The 14,415-nt window shown below is 61.3% G+C and overlaps 1 protein-coding gene across 1 annotated transcript; it reads right to left on the bottom strand.

Moving 5' to 3' along the window:
* Positions 1-338: 338 nt before the first annotated feature.
* On the bottom strand, positions 339-13,683 carry PROM2 (prominin 2). Its single transcript, XM_036263037.1, has 24 exons — positions 13,440-13,683; positions 12,792-12,841; positions 12,218-12,420; positions 12,004-12,124; positions 11,707-11,770; positions 11,382-11,471; positions 10,873-11,072; positions 10,477-10,551; positions 9,631-9,694; positions 9,252-9,411; positions 8,771-8,923; positions 7,746-7,869; positions 7,176-7,267; positions 6,972-7,056; positions 4,503-4,649; positions 3,971-4,042; positions 3,194-3,286; positions 3,029-3,082; positions 2,646-2,726; positions 2,358-2,426; positions 1,647-1,736; positions 1,365-1,471; positions 956-1,030; positions 339-687 (listed from the first exon to the last, which is right to left on the bottom strand). The coding sequence occupies exons 1-23, from the start codon at positions 13,681-13,683 to the stop codon at positions 967-969; spliced, it is 2,502 nt and encodes an 833-aa protein (XP_036118930.1). The 3' UTR covers positions 339-687; positions 956-966.
* Positions 13,684-14,415: the final 732 nt, after the last annotated feature.

The following is a 14,415-nucleotide window of genomic DNA, read 5'->3' as shown; positions in this document are numbered from 1 at the left end:
ACAGGCTGGGGGTGGGGGTGGGGGTGGGGGCAGGAAATCCAGGCAGGGGCTTATGAAAGCCGTAGTGGGCTCGGAGGCTGTGAGGCAGCCAGCCCAGGCCCGAGCCATGGTGGCCCCTTGCCTGCTGGGTGGATTCACCTGATTAGTTTGGTCAGGAAGGAGGGGTCCCTGGGGACCAGCAAGGTAGTGGGATACACTAAGGAAGGACAAGGGAGAACGAGCTTCCCTAGGAGGAGGATGTAAGGGCTGAGGAGGGGACAGAGTGAAGCTGGGGAAAGTGGGGAGCAGAGATGACGATAAGGGGAGAGGAGCTGGAGAGCACTGTCGGGGGACATGTGCAGGGGGAGGGGTGGATGATGACAGAGTGGGGTGGGCAGGGCCTCTGTCCCCCGAGGGGCTGAGAACAGGGTTGTCTTGTGCGGACATGCCACTGGGAGGAGGAGAAGGAACAGGCACTTGGAGAACCTATGGGCTCCGGAGCTCAGCAGCAAGTGTGAATAACGAGGGTCATGAGCAGACAGGGTGGTAAAGGAACAGGAAGATGGGGTCAGGATGCTGGGAGTGGGGACAGTCCAGGCCTGCACGTGGCCTGGGCTCTGGGGGCGAGAGCAACAGAAGTCCTCTGGTCCAGGCCAAGTCGAAGGGGGAGGCGGCAGCCCCGGGCATCACCTTGCAGCTAGCAAAGCCCTGTTATGGATTCAGAAAGAAAGGGGTGAGTGAGAGGGACGGGGGTACAGGCCTGGGCCTGTCGGTCCCACTGCTGGATGGACCAGACCCCACACTCAGACCCCACCAAGTCCCAGAACCTTCCTGCCCCCAGGCTGGGGAAAGGCCTGGCTCTGGTCAAGGACGGTGGCCCATGACCACCCAGAGCAGGGCTTCAGGGCCCCAGTCCCTTTCCTTCCTGTCCTCATACCCCTGCCCCTGGCACCAAGGAGTTCAGGGGGGAACTCACCCCAGGGGGTCCTACAGCTTCAGGGAGGTGACCCTGGGGATGTGGAAGAGCTGGGTCTCCTCAGAGCTGCTGGAGCTGTGGCATCAGGAGAGAGAGAGAGTGACCCTGACAGCCTCTGCCCCGCCCGCCAGGCAGCCCAGAGCCCCGCCTTCCCGCCTTCCCGCCTTCCCGCCGCAGATGCTCTCCGGGGCAGGCAGAGTTCGGAGATGCCCGGGGCTGCTGCAGCTAGGGGACAGGAGGACCTTCCCGAACCCAGGGTTCCTCGGAGTGTGTGGCTCCACAGGGCCAGCATGTGCCTCCTCTGCCTGGGGGGTGGTGCTCAGGAGGGGGTGGCAGGGGCTGGGGTCCAGTGGCTGGAAGGTCTCCTTCCTGGGCCCTGTTGCCCCCACAGTTTTGGCAGCCCCCTCACCTGAGGCGTTTCCAGATGGGATGGAAGTATTTGGAGGTCTTGATGGCAAAGATGATGCTGGGGACCAGAAAGAAGGTGCACCACGCCAGGCAGAACCAGAAGGCATTCTGAACAGAGGGTGAGGGGTTAGCTCACGCGGGCCGGGAGGTGACTTCTTCCCAGACCCCCGTGGACACAGTGAGGGGCACAGGCGGTGCTCCCAGAGCTGAGCTCCAGGCCTGGGGGCAGGGTCGCTTCAGGTCCTGCTCATGCGCCCCTCCCACGGGGCCCCCCAGCACTCACCCAGGGGTCAGCCATCATGTCACACAGGATCACACGGCCATTGTCCAGGGCTCCAGCCAGGGGCTGGCAGGTGGCAATGTGCTGAGTCACCTGTGGCATCAACATGAAGCAGGTACACCCAGACCCACGGGTGCACCCCCCATAGTCAGAGAGAGAGGTTGAAGGGGACACAGATAGGCCCGGGGACACAGATAGGCCCAGGGACACATGGGCACAGGAACACTGACACAGCTCAGCTCCTGCCCCTCCTATTCTGCGCACCAGCCTGCATGAAGCGCCTACTGTGTGCCCAGCACTGTGCCCCCAGCCACACTCTCACTGGAGAGGTACACAGCGTGCAGGGCCGGGGCCAGCAGGCGCCTGCAGAAGGAGGAACACCTGGGGGCTGGGCTGGCCTCTACAGGATGGGCAGGGCACCAGCACGAGGGAGGGCACGGGGACAAGTTGGACAGCATGCTCTGCACCCACGGCCAGCCCCGCTCACACCCAAGCGTCAGAGAAGCGCTGCTCAGAGGATGAGTGTGCAGAGCCCAGCTAGAGGGCAGGGGCATGGATGCCAGCTGTGCGAGTTTGGGTTCTAGGGCACTTCCAAGGCATCCCCGAGGGGCTCTGGGGTGACAGAGGGGAAGAACAGGGTGAACGGCTGGTACCACTGGGGAGCGAGTGATCACTAGTGGCGCTGAGGCCGGGGGGGATCTGTGCCCCACTCACCTCCTCTCTCACCCAGGCCAGGTACTGGGAGAAGTAGCCCATCTCCCGGGTCAGGAAGCACCTACTTTCCTGCAGGAAGGAGGGGAGCCCTGGGCTGGCAGGAATTCCAGGCACCAGCCCCCACGTCCCATGCCACGCACCATCAGGACAGGCCAAGCTGGCTCTCCTGGGAGCCAGGGTGAGGGCCCAGTGCTGGAGAAGCCTGGGGTGGGAGCCCTACATGCCTCCACCCCTCGACCCACCGCTGGCTCTGGGGTGGCTCCCACCCTTCTGCCACCCCCCACTCACATTCCTCAGGATACCAGTGGCCCGGGCAGGCAGCTCTTCTTTTAGGTAGCTGACCCTGTCCAGGACAGCTGAGGTCTCCAGCTGGGGAGAGGAGGGGGCTTGACTCAGTGTCCTGCTCAGTCAGGGAGCAGCCTCTCATTCATTAACTCAACATATCGCACAACCACACACTCAGCTTGGGGCAGGGGGTATTAAGCCTCAAGGACACAAAGGCCAAAGACAGGGGTCCTCAAGGATATGCTCACCCACCCCAATTCTCCCACCCCAACCTCAGCCTCCCACGGGACTTGGCAGAGCAGGTGAGGTCCCACGTCAGCCGGGCCTCTTCCTCCCTCCCTCTGCCGCCGCCTGCTCCACCCCACCCTCCCATCTGCAGAAGCCACCTGGAGGTTTGGCGCCGAGAACGCCAGGGCCCTGACACTGCTGTTGAGCTTGGCCTGTGGAGGAGAGATCGGGGCTGGTCAGGAGGGGAGCAGGACCCTCCTTTACACCCCCTCCCAGCCTCTCCTCTACCCCAAGCCCCAAGCTCCCTGGGCCTCCAGACTTACCACGAGGCTCTGCTGGGGGAGGACCTTCTCCTGGTAGAGGTTCCTGAGCCCGTGGGCCTCCTCCTGCAGCTGCGTCCCCAGCACAGAGCTGCCCTGAGGGGAGACAGACAGAAGGGCCTCTGCCGGGGGTATGCTTTGCAGGCATATCCCTCACCAAACTTCCTCCAGCACGCTGAGGAATGTGGGCGCCGGCTCAGAGAGGAACACCAAGGCCTCCTTTAGCTCCTGGGCCTGATCTGGGTTTGGGGGCCGAAGCCCAAGTTCGAGGTCTACTGCTAGCCTGCTGAGCATCCCTGTCAGCCAGTGGCACCTGCTGAAATGGGTGGGGTCTAAAAGCTATCTGGAAACAAATTTTTAGGCTCTGAGTATTTATAAACACAACGTGCTTTTTCCCCAGTAGAGTTGAAGCTCCTGGGGGCAACCATAATGACGTCTGATCCGTCACACGGTCCTCAGGCCACCGTCCCGGGGGACCTACGAGCAGAGCAGCGAGCGCATAGAAACACTTGCCCCAGTGCCTGATGTCAGACCAGTTACTTCATCTGATCTTTACAGATGGAAAAAGTGAGGCCCAGGGAGGTGAATTACTTGCCCAAGGTCACACAGCCAATTGGTGGCCGAACTTGAGTCAGAACTGATATGGCAAAACCCTTCAGCCCTGCTGGGGGTCCTCACTGACGGGAGCCCTCAATCTCCTGCAGTTGCCCTCACCCCATCCCCAAGCCAAACACTCTCACCCCCTCCCACCAGGCCTCTCCTTGGCTGCTGCCTTCTCACCTGAGAGTGGGCCAGTTCCTCCAGATCGTGGGCCAGCTTCTCCACACTGGTGTTCACCACCGGCTTCTGGATCTGGAGGCAGATGGAGAGGCCTGGTTCCCCCTCCCCTGAATTCCCAGCCTTTTCGAAAGTACTGCACACCAGGTATGTCTACTGGGACACATCCACCACAGGGCTTTGGCCGGAAACTGTGACTCACATCCACCAGACATTTTCCATTCAGATAGAAGAAAAAAGGGAGGGGCCCTCTGGTGTAACCCAAGAAAGAGGTGACTTCCCACCATCATTTGCCATCTCAGGAGGTTCAGGACCACGGACAGCAACACACTCTGGGGTTGGGGGCACATTCACTTCAGCCCAGCGGGATGGGGACACCAGGACAGGTCTGTGGTACGTGGTCTGGGGACACCCCCCCCAGGGACATGGGGAGTTGAGGAAAGATGGAGGGCCGGGACAAGGCGAGATGCACCCCCAGCTCCTCTGAGGACCCCTCTGTTCTGCAGCCGTCTGGCCTGAGGGGCCCACTGCTGACCTGGATGAGGAAGCCAGGGTAGTGGATGTTTCCGAGCCCACTGCTCTGCAGGGCCTTCAGGTCCTGGAGGCCAGCTGGGCTCAGCAGGTCCAGATTCTTCATGTCCACTTTGAAGTTCTGAAATTTCTCCTTCAGGTCGGCCACATACTAGGAGACAAGGGACAGGATGGGGGTCTGCCCAGGTTCTGAGCCAGAGCCCCGGAGCTGCTGTCCTAGGTGAGGGGTCACCAGGGCCTCCACCCTAGATCCTCCCAGCCTCAGACAGGCCCCCCACAGGCTTCTGCTTCCTACCCACGTCCCACCCCTCCAACACATCCCCAATAGCCAGCCCTTCTGCAGCACCAATCTGACAACTGGACAGCACACCGGCCTTCCCTGGCCACTCAGTATAAAATAGCTTCCCCAGCCCATCTTTATCCTGTCACTGTGTGCCAGGGTCTTCAGAGCACCTGTCACTGTGACATTATTTACGTAGGCACTTGCCTATGGCCGTCAGCACAGGTGGTGGGCACAGGACAAATGCGTTGAATGTGTAAAAATTAATGAATGGATAGATGATTGAATGAATGAATGAATGAACACAATCACATTTCCAAGACAGATCACAGTTTAAAAAGGGACACTCAGCCCTGGCCAGCTTGGCTCAGCGGTTGGAGCGTCGGCCTGCGGACCAGAGTCCCAGGTTTGGTCCCGCTAGGGGTACGTACCAAAAAAAAAAAAAAGGGACACTCAGCATTTTCCATCCATTGCTGGAGGAGATTTAAAGGGCATGACATTTGGCCCCAATTTTTTGTTTTGTTTTTTTTTTAATCCTCACCTGAGGATATTTTTCCGTTTATCTTCAAATAGAGCAGGAGGGAGAGGGAGGAAGAAAAAGAGAGAGAGAGAGAGAGAGAAACATCGATGTGAGAAAGACACATTGATTGGTTGCTTCCCACACGATCCTAACCAGGGCTGGGGACCGAACTGCAACCGAGGTACGTGCCCTTGACCAGAATTGAACCTGTGACTCTTTGGTCTGCAGGCCAACACTTTAACCTCTGAGCCAAACTGCCCAGGGCTCAGCCCCAATGTTTAACAGACTAGAAACTGAGTCCACAGAGGAGCATTCACCTGCCGAGCTTTTAGCAGGTTAGAGAATGGAGCTCAACTCTGGTCCTCTCCACCCCACTACCCTGCCTTCCCCAGGGGGAAGGCATCAGTGACAGACAAGTACGGGAGAGGTATGAAGGTGGCCAGAGCTCTACTGGTGCCCTGGAAAGCACACCTTGTCACACTTATCTCTGCCTCATCAGCTCCTTATTGTCTCCTTGGAGGACAAGCACTCTTAAGATCACATTTGATATTGCCAGATGGCCCCCAAGGACTGCCCAGTCCCTCTGAACCTGAGGCCCTACCTGTCCAGACTCTTCTGTGAGCTGGACTCCTCCCCTCCCAGGACTGGGGCTGAGACCCCCCCCTGAGAGCCACTACCCCCAGCCAGCAAAGCATGGGGCCCCTCTGCCCAGGCCCACTGCTGAAGCCCTCCCTGGCCTGCCTTCCTCTAGGGGCACCACCCGTGGTGACTGAGAACCCGGTGCCACCTGCTCTGTGGGCATCTCATCTAGTTAGAGACACTGGAGGAGGAAAAACTGCCCCCATTTACACAGCCTGGAGTTGGGACTGTCGTCAGGACACGGGCTATGCTGCCTCACAGGCTGAGAATGATGGCAGGTTCAAGAGGAGTTGGACCGGCTTCTGGATGGAGAAGCAGGAGTCAGCATGCTTTGCGGGGACGGGGCAGGACATGCTTAGGAAGGGCTCCCCGAGGGCCCTGGGAGCCAAGCACCTCTCCCCCACCTTCCTCAGGTGTGGAGAGAGGAAAGGAGAGAGTGTACACTCTCAGGAGAACCCCATTCTCCAAGCAGGTCCCCTCTCGGGAAGCAGCTCTTCCTTCTCCGACCCAGAACTGTCTCTCGTCAGCGTGGATCCTTTCCTCCAGTTCTGTACCCCAGGTTCGCCAAGTCCACTGACTGAGGGACTGCATCCTGCCACCACCTACTGACTGTGTGCGCTCAGCATGGGGCCTGTGGAGCCCTCCCCCAACTTCAGCCGACCGCAGCACACCAGTGCCTGCCCGGTCAGGACACACACCCTCAGGCTCCTACTCCGCGTCACCAGCCTTCCCTGCCGCTGCCCCAGCTGGTCACCAGCCTTCCCTGCCGCTGCCCCAGCTGGTCCGGCTTTCCCGAAGCACAGTGCTCAGAGCTGTTCACAGCCCCAGGCACTCTCCCACCCACCTGCACGTCCCAGAACCCTCCTGGGCTTAAGCTCAGGCCCTGAGCTGGCATCTGGGGCTCTGACCCTGAGGCCCCTCAATTGCTCTTGTAGACTCCTCAGGTTCAAGGAGATGGTCCCACCACAGAGGCAAGACCAGAGACTGGGGATTTGCAGGAAGGGTCCCCACAGCGTTCTGGAATGTCCCCTCACCTGGCTCATATCCAGGTACGTGTCCAGGTCATAGGAGTCGTTGAGCTGCAGGACCTTCCAGAGTGGAGCCCTTTCCCTGCACTGCCTGGGGAGGAACAATGGGCATCAAAGGTGAGAGAGCGGTGGCCAGAGGGGCTGATGCCATCCTACTGCGACACCCCAGCTCTCCCGACACTCTGTCCCCAGCCCAGGCTTCCTACTCACTGATAGGCCAGGAGGATACTGATGTTCTTCTTCAGACCAAGAAGGTGGGACAAGTTCATGGACGAGGGCAAGTTTCCCGGGGTGTCAACAAACTAGACAAGGGTCAGGGAGAAATGAGCCTGGAGCGGGCAGGGGCAAGCCTGTCCCAGACACGGGCTGCCCCATGACACCCTGGCTTGGCAGAGAATGTACCCCTTGACTCCACCCCAAACCTGCCTTGAACTCAAACCACCCTGGACCCTAACTGCCTGTAGGGACCCTTCCCACAAATCTTGGGGAGCAAGGCAGCCTGGTCTGCAACAGAGAATCTGCTCAAAGCACTAAAGAACCAGGACCCCCATTTCACAGACTCAGTTAAGAGAACAGAGGGGCTCAGGTCTGGGAGTCCTGCCCTGGGGCTGGACGTCACCCCAGGGACTCATAGGCTCTCTCTTCCACTCCTCAGCTAGTTGTTGTTTTCTCTTTTTCTTAGGCCGTCTTCATCATTCCCCCCTCCTCCCTCCCTCTTGCCTTCTCCGGCTCCCCCTTCCTCCTACCCCCCTTTCTCTGCTCACATCTCCCTCCACCCACCTCGTAGAGCTCCCCGCTCTCCCAGCTCCGGCACACCAGGGTCTGCACGTTGCCGCCCACCAGGAAGGTGGAGAAGACGAGGAGGATGAGGGGCGCAGCGAAGAAGAAGCTGAGGCCCACCCCGCTGGGAAGGCAGAGGGGCGGGGAGTGAGGCGGGAGAGAGCCTCTGCCCCTACCCACACCCCAGGCCAGCATGGTCAGCAAGTTAGCCCCAGGGCAGAGCCCTGTGGGGAGGAAAACTCATCGAGGACTGCACCACCTGGGCCAGGAGTTAGAACTGCTCGCTGTCCCCACCTCGTCCACCCCATCCTCACCCTGGCGCAGGCCCTAACTGGCCCTGGCAGCCTAGAGGAAAGAGTAACTGTTTTGTTCAAAGAGACAGGACTGCGGCCTCTGGGCCCAAGGCCCACACAGGTGACCAGCTCTAGAGCTCAGCCTTCAACAGGGCCACCTGGGTCAGCCAGCCATGACCCACCAGCAGAGGCAGCAACTTACAGCGTCTGAATAGGACGAGTGTGGCTGACCTTGGGGGCTTCTTTGGGAGCTAGGCACAGCCCCATGCCAGGATCTGAGCTTAGAGAGTAAAACATGGCTGGATTTCACTCCCCCTCGTCCCTTTGGCCAGGCACCCTGTGCAGGGACCAGCCGCACTACTGAATGTGCAGCCCTGGCCCTAGAGACCAGTCCAGGGAGGGCAAACTGATTCTGTCTCCGGTGCCACCTCCTGCTGTGGTGCCTCCTGGATGCTGGGTTAAGAGGGGTTCTGGGGCTCTGTCGGGGCTCAGTGGGGGAGTGTCCACCATTACTCTAATCACAACGGGTGATGTCATTTCTGCTCCAGTCCAACCCTTTGTACGGATGAGGACACTGAGGCCCACATAGGTGACTATTTGCCCAAGGCCACCCAGCAAATCGGTACCAGAGCTCAGTCTCTCAATGCCCAGGACAGAAGGAGTGTCTGTGGGCACAGAGGACCTGGCCAGCCCCATGCGAGAGACCCTGCCCTTCCCCACGGCCCTCCTTACACCATGAGGATGCGGGCTCCAGTCCTGCCCTTGGCTTCCAAGTGGCTGCGGTCCTGCCAGGCAGACAGCCCCCAGATGCCCAGGTTGAGGCCCACCAGGTTACAGACCACCACAAGCAGGACCACAGAGCACAGCGCGCAGCCCACGATCCACCTGCCACAGTGATGGTGTGGGTGTCACTGGGACGTATAGGGCCTCGTGGCTGGGTGGGGCCACTAACCCCAAGACTGAGGCTTTGGAAGTGTAGGTATGGACACTTCCTGAGGCCCCCTGCTCCTATGGGGGTCCCCAGGCTCAGATCTCAAGGGCACACAGCCAAGGTGGGGACACAGGGGAGTAAAGGTGGGGCCCAGGGAGTAAAGAATCTTGGCTTAAAGAAGGCAGAGGCTGAGTACAAGGAGTTGACGGGGATTGTGATTGGGCCCTGGTGGCAGAGAGGTTGGGCAGCCTACTCCGCCTCCACCCCATGGGTCCCGAGCACCTGTATTTCTCGTATCTCTGCACCTCCTTCAGGTAGGGGCGACTGCTGTTCTCCAGCTTCTCCAGAGCCTGGCTCCAGCGAGAGGCCGCCTCCCAGTTCGGAAATGCTTTGGCCAGTGTCTTCAGCCCTCCAGGCTGCTGGGCCACCGCCTTCTTCAGCTCTGCCCAAAGCAGCAGGGGCTTATGGGTTAGGGGGGAGAAGGATGGGCAGGAAGAACGCCTGGGACCCACCGAGGGCCCGCGCTCTGTCCAGGCCCGGCAGGGAACAGCCCTCTGCCTGCTCCCCACTGCCCCGCTCCTCAGTCGACCAGCCCGTGTCAGGGGTGGGGTGGGGTGGCAGGCCAGGCAGCCAGCCTGGCCCCGGGCAGGGCCTTCCTCACCTTTGACCACGTCAGCCAGCTGCAAGGGAGCCAGCTGCGGGAGGCTGTTAAAGGTGCTGTTCTCCTGTCAGAACAAAAGGCAGCTCTCCACCTGTGGGTCCCAGCTTGGGGACTCTGACACTATGAGGCCCAAAGGAAGGGGCTCTCACACTGTGCTCCCAACTCAGGGAATCAAGAAACAGCCTTCCCTTTGTCCCCTTGGGCCACAGTTTCTTCTCCCCTCCCTGGGCCCAGCCTGACTCAACTCCCCAAACAGAGCTCCTTAAAGAACCCTGCTTTTTACCTCCACCCTTCCTGCCTGGACTACTGCAGTAGACTCCCACCACCCTCTCCTTCTCCCGTCCATCCTGCGAATGACTGCTGGGTCTGGTTCCTGAAGTCTGGTTCTAACCCGCTCTTCCAACTGCAGCTTCCCCTTCCTCCTGGGACCTCCTGCTCCAGCCACCCCGCTTGGCTGACTCACCGTTTCCCAGCGCTGGCTTTCCAGGCCCTGGGCCACAGGTGCTGACTCATGCCCGACGCCCCCCACGGCCCATCTCCACTCAGGACGTCCTGCCTGTCCCCCAGGGCTCAGCTGCATGTTCCCTCCCTTGCCACCTCAGCCCCCACCCCATGAGGGTACTAGCTCTTGCCTCTGAGTTCCAGGCCTGCACCCCACCAAACTGTGCCCTCAAGAACCGGCTCGTGAGATTCCTGCCCTGGGTGCCATGTGATAGGCGAGGCCCTGCTTTGACCCATGTCTTAGGTTGAATTCGAAACCCACCCAAAAGGGGAAACTGAGGCTCCTCACTTGTGAGCTCTCAGGCAGGTGGGGGAGAAGGCAGGTAGGCCGGGGCCGGCACGCACCTCCTGGACCATGCTGGAGAAGTTGGCCTCTGGGATACCCTTCAGGCGATGTAGGACATCGTCCACGTGGGGCACCTGAAATTGGAGAGGGTGGTGGGTATGACAAAGGCCTGGGGGGGGGGTTCCCTGAGGGAGGATGGGGGCACAGGCCGCTGCACCCTGTGTCCTCATGTGTAAAATCTTGGGACCAGCACAGCCCTCCTGTCTTCAAGGAGCTGCCACACATGACCTGGCACAGCGTATGCCCCAGGAAAGCGGCTGCCCGCCAGGATGACCATCATTCGCCCTGGGTGTGCGGAGGAGGGGGTCTGTCTTGGGAAATGTGGGACCCAGGGCAACTCCTGGGGCAGCAGGCAGAGCAGCCCCCTCACTCTGATGGCCCCCGCTGGCCCGCACCTGGCTGAAGTCAGCTCCCAGCTCCAGACCCCGGGCCTGGCTCAGGGCCTCTGCACAGCCCTGGCAGCTGGGCTCCTGCAGCAGGTCTTGGAGGCGCTCTCTGTGCACCAAAACAGCCCGATCCAGGTCCTGCTGCCCCTCCTGCAGCTCCACTAGGGTGGCGTTCAGGGCTCGGAGGTGGTCCACGGAGACCTGTAGGGCTGAGAGAACCACCCACATCCTGACTGAGCAGCCTCCAGGTTGCTGGCATCCTGAGCCCTACAGGAAGCAGAACATCTTCCCTCCCCAACCACCCCCAGCCAAAGGGACCTTCCAGTATAACCTCTAACCTCAACAGTTATATGGAAATGACCCCAGGGCACATTGGGGCAGGATGTGGCCAAGGTGGCCCAGGGGGTCCTAGGATAAAGCCAGGGGTTGGGACTTGGCTAAGGCAGCAAAAGAAATCTGGGGCCCAGTGAGGGTGAGGCCTGCCCTCAGGCGACAGCCTGGACACTGGTCCCACTCACCCTGGCCCAGGCTGAGCAGTGAGGCCAGCATTCCATGTACTGTGCTCCTGAGCTGGCTGTGGATCGTGCTCCCGATGCTCTTGGCAACACCTGGAGAGCACAGGGCGGTCTGAGGGCTGCTCCCAGGAGCCAGAGCCCTCCCTCCCCTGCACCGGCCTCCCCAGGCTCTGCAGCGGGCTGGCTGCTGTGCTGCCCAGCTGGGCCCAACCCCCACCTCTGTGAGGGTGTTCTGGGGGAGCCCAGGATGAAGGGATTAGAGGGCCCCTCAAGACAGGCCTGGGCAGGGGGCCCTGGGGCTGGCCCGCCAGCCAGTTCCAGTCCTCACCATCCAGCTCCTCCAAGACGCGATTCTGGGGAAGGGAGAACTGCTGTGCCACAGCCTGCAGCTCCTACGCAAGCAAACGCAAACACAGGCCATCACGACAGCCCTCCTCCGCGCTTCCCCGCCCTTCCCCCACTCGTGGGCGCATTTATGTATTACAGCGACTCTCCAGCAGGGGCAGTCAGGTGCACGTTGGAAGGGGCCCTCTTTGGGCTAATTTGCAGGAACCCCTCTGCTCTGACCTGCCTGGGCCTGGTGTACATGCGGGTGAGCGAGGGTGAGGGGATACACGGTGCTCACCTGGGGGATATCAGAGACCAGGTCCCGGAGGCTGAGCAGCGTCTCAGGCACAGCCTCGGCGCTGGGGCCCATCTGCTCATGCACACGCTGGTTGGTGACAAAGGCACAGACAACGCCAATCCTGTGGGATGGGGGCAGAAGAAGGGACTCGTTGGATGTCCTTGGGCACCTGGGCCTGAGTCCACCCCTCTCGCCTGACCCAGGCTCCCCTCACAGCAGCACGAGGGTGGTCAGCAGCAGGAAGGTCATGAGGGTGCCTCGCTCACAGGCCAGCTCCTTGTGCTCCGTCTTCACTGGGCCCCCACAAGGCCGGTGGCCACGGCAACAACAGAAACAAAGCCCTGCAGTGGGCACCACCAGGAGGCAGAGGCCCGCGATGACAGCGCACACCACGTAGCCAGCCTCGTACCGCACCACCTGGCAGGGCACAAGGCAGAGGGCTGTTCTGACCCCACCAGCCAGCCTGCCCTGCAGGGGGCGAGCAGGAAGGGGGGATGTACACTGTGGGGACTTTCACGAATGTCCCTGAACCCATGCAAGGTGCCTGTGTCCTGATTGTATACCACCTTACAGCTGGGAAAACTGCCCTCCAGGGAGGTCGGGGACCACTGCAAACCTCAGTGAATGGCAGAGCTGCGGTTTGAAATCAGATCTGCTCATGAGAGAGGGAAGGGATGCCCAAGACCCACCCTGGGGGGTCAGCAAGGCAGGCTGAGCTAAGGGGGCCTTCCTATTTCTAGCCCCCAGGCTCAGCCCGGACTCCCTCTCCAGCCCCTCCCCAGCCTCACCTCGTCCACCTTCACGGAAGCTGGCTCACTCAGCAGGGCCCTCACCAGCTCTATGGAAAGAGTCAAGCTGGGGGCTTGCAGGTAGCAACCGCCTTGCCCCTGTTCCCACCCCCTTACCAGGAGAAGGTGGGCTCTCAGGAGGGCGCCTCCCACCACCACAGCCCCTTGCCATCATGCCCAGGCCTCAGGGCCCATACAGGATGGGGTGGTTGAGAGGAGGCCTCCTCCTGGACCCTACAGGTTGGCCCTGCATCAGGAAACCAAGCCACCAGCCTGGTTAAAAGCAGGGAAGAGCCTGGCCCAGCAGCTCTCCCTCAAGAGGCAGGGGACAGGCCGAGGCCCTGCAGCCCCTCCCGCGCCTCCCAACCCCTAGTGGCACTAGACCCAGTGGAAATCTTAGCCAGGCCTTTGGGAACTTCTAATGTAATCTCCTCGATACTAGGACAGAGAAACTGAGGCCCAGGGAGAAAGAGGGGCTCACCCAAGGTCACACAGTAAGGTCCTGGAGGGGTCTCCAGGTGCCGCCCCTGGGCAGGAAGATGGGGGTGGGGTGTGCTGGGGACCCTGCGTGGTCCACCCTGGAAGGGGATGACGGTGCTGGCCAGGAGCCTGCCCCACCCACGGCCTGCCTGGGGAGAGCACACTCACCGGTGGGGAAGGGGTTGAGCTGCACAATGGAGAGGAAGCGACGCACGGTGCCGTAGAGGTGGTCCAGGGGCCCTGGAGCGCGCGTGCGAGGGGCCAGCCACCGGTCCCTGGCTGCCGGTGCGAAGGTCAGGCTCACTGCCGGGCCAAGCGACCCACAGTCCGCAGCCTGCGCCCCCGGCAGGCTCAGGGCCAGCATCAGGCCCAGGCCCAGCAGAGGCCCCAGGAGGCCTGGTGTGCGCGCCATGAGGTCGCCTAGGCTGTGGGGCGGGCGGCTGTGGGGCTCAGGCGGCCGAGTGCGGGAGGAGTGCAGAGGCAGCCGTGCATCCTTCGCCAGCCTCGTCCTTGGGCTCTCAAAACTGGCCCGACGGGTTTGGGCTCCAGATCGACCTGGGCGCCGGCCCAGAGCGCTGGAAAGGCAGGGCGGAGGCCTGGAGTTGGGGGGCAGGGCCTGTTCAGACCGCCCTCGGCAGCCTGGGGTAGGAGCCTGGGTGCTCTCACCCCTCCCCAGATCGTCCTGGGAGGGCTGCCTCTGAGCTGGGTGAGGGATGCAGTCAGAAGCTCTGGATTACCTAGGGTGGCCCAATTTCAGATATGATATGCTCTGCTCAGACCAGCTGCCCAAGCGGAGGCTGGGAGAACCTGGCCCGGGGTGGCAAGAGCAGCCTTACAGGCGCAGGAACCAGGCTCCTCCCCAGCTCCCCCCGGTTCTGTCCTCTCGGGTCATATCTGTGCCTGCTGCCTGGCCAGTCCAGAGCAGGGAGCCCACCAGGCTTTGTCCTGAGTGGTTCCCGGAGGGTCCACTTGAACAGGCAAAGTCCTTTGGGTGGGCCCATTGGCCCTGTGCCCCATCCAGTCACAGCTGAGAGAACTGATCATGGCTATGTCCAGCGAGGTGTCTACACACAGGCCTCTGTTTTCTAAATGGCTGCACGCCCTAGACGAGAGGCTGCCGCGCCCAAGCAGACGCCCGGGGAAA

Source organism: Molossus molossus, unplaced genomic scaffold (genome assembly GCF_014108415.1).
Source record: "Molossus molossus isolate mMolMol1 unplaced genomic scaffold, mMolMol1.p scaffold_m16_p_15, whole genome shotgun sequence".
Lineage (NCBI taxonomy): Eukaryota > Metazoa > Chordata > Mammalia > Chiroptera > Molossidae > Molossus > Molossus molossus.
Note: the sequence above shows the minus strand (reverse complement) of the source record. Positions and strands in the feature narration are given on the sequence as shown.

Coding starts and splice junctions, on each gene's coding strand:
- PROM2 (XM_036263037.1), bottom strand. CDS start 13,683: ATGGCGCGCACACCAGGCCTCCTGGGGCCTCTGCTGGGCCTGGGCCTG. Junction 3,287..3,970: donor AGGAACTGGCCCACTCTCAG/GTGAGAAGGCAG, acceptor GTCTCCCCTCAG/GGCAGCTCTGTGCTGGGGAC. Junction 3,083..3,193: donor TCCCCCAGCAGAGCCTCGTG/GTAAGTCTGGAG, acceptor TCTCCTCCACAG/GCCAAGCTCAACAGCAGTGT.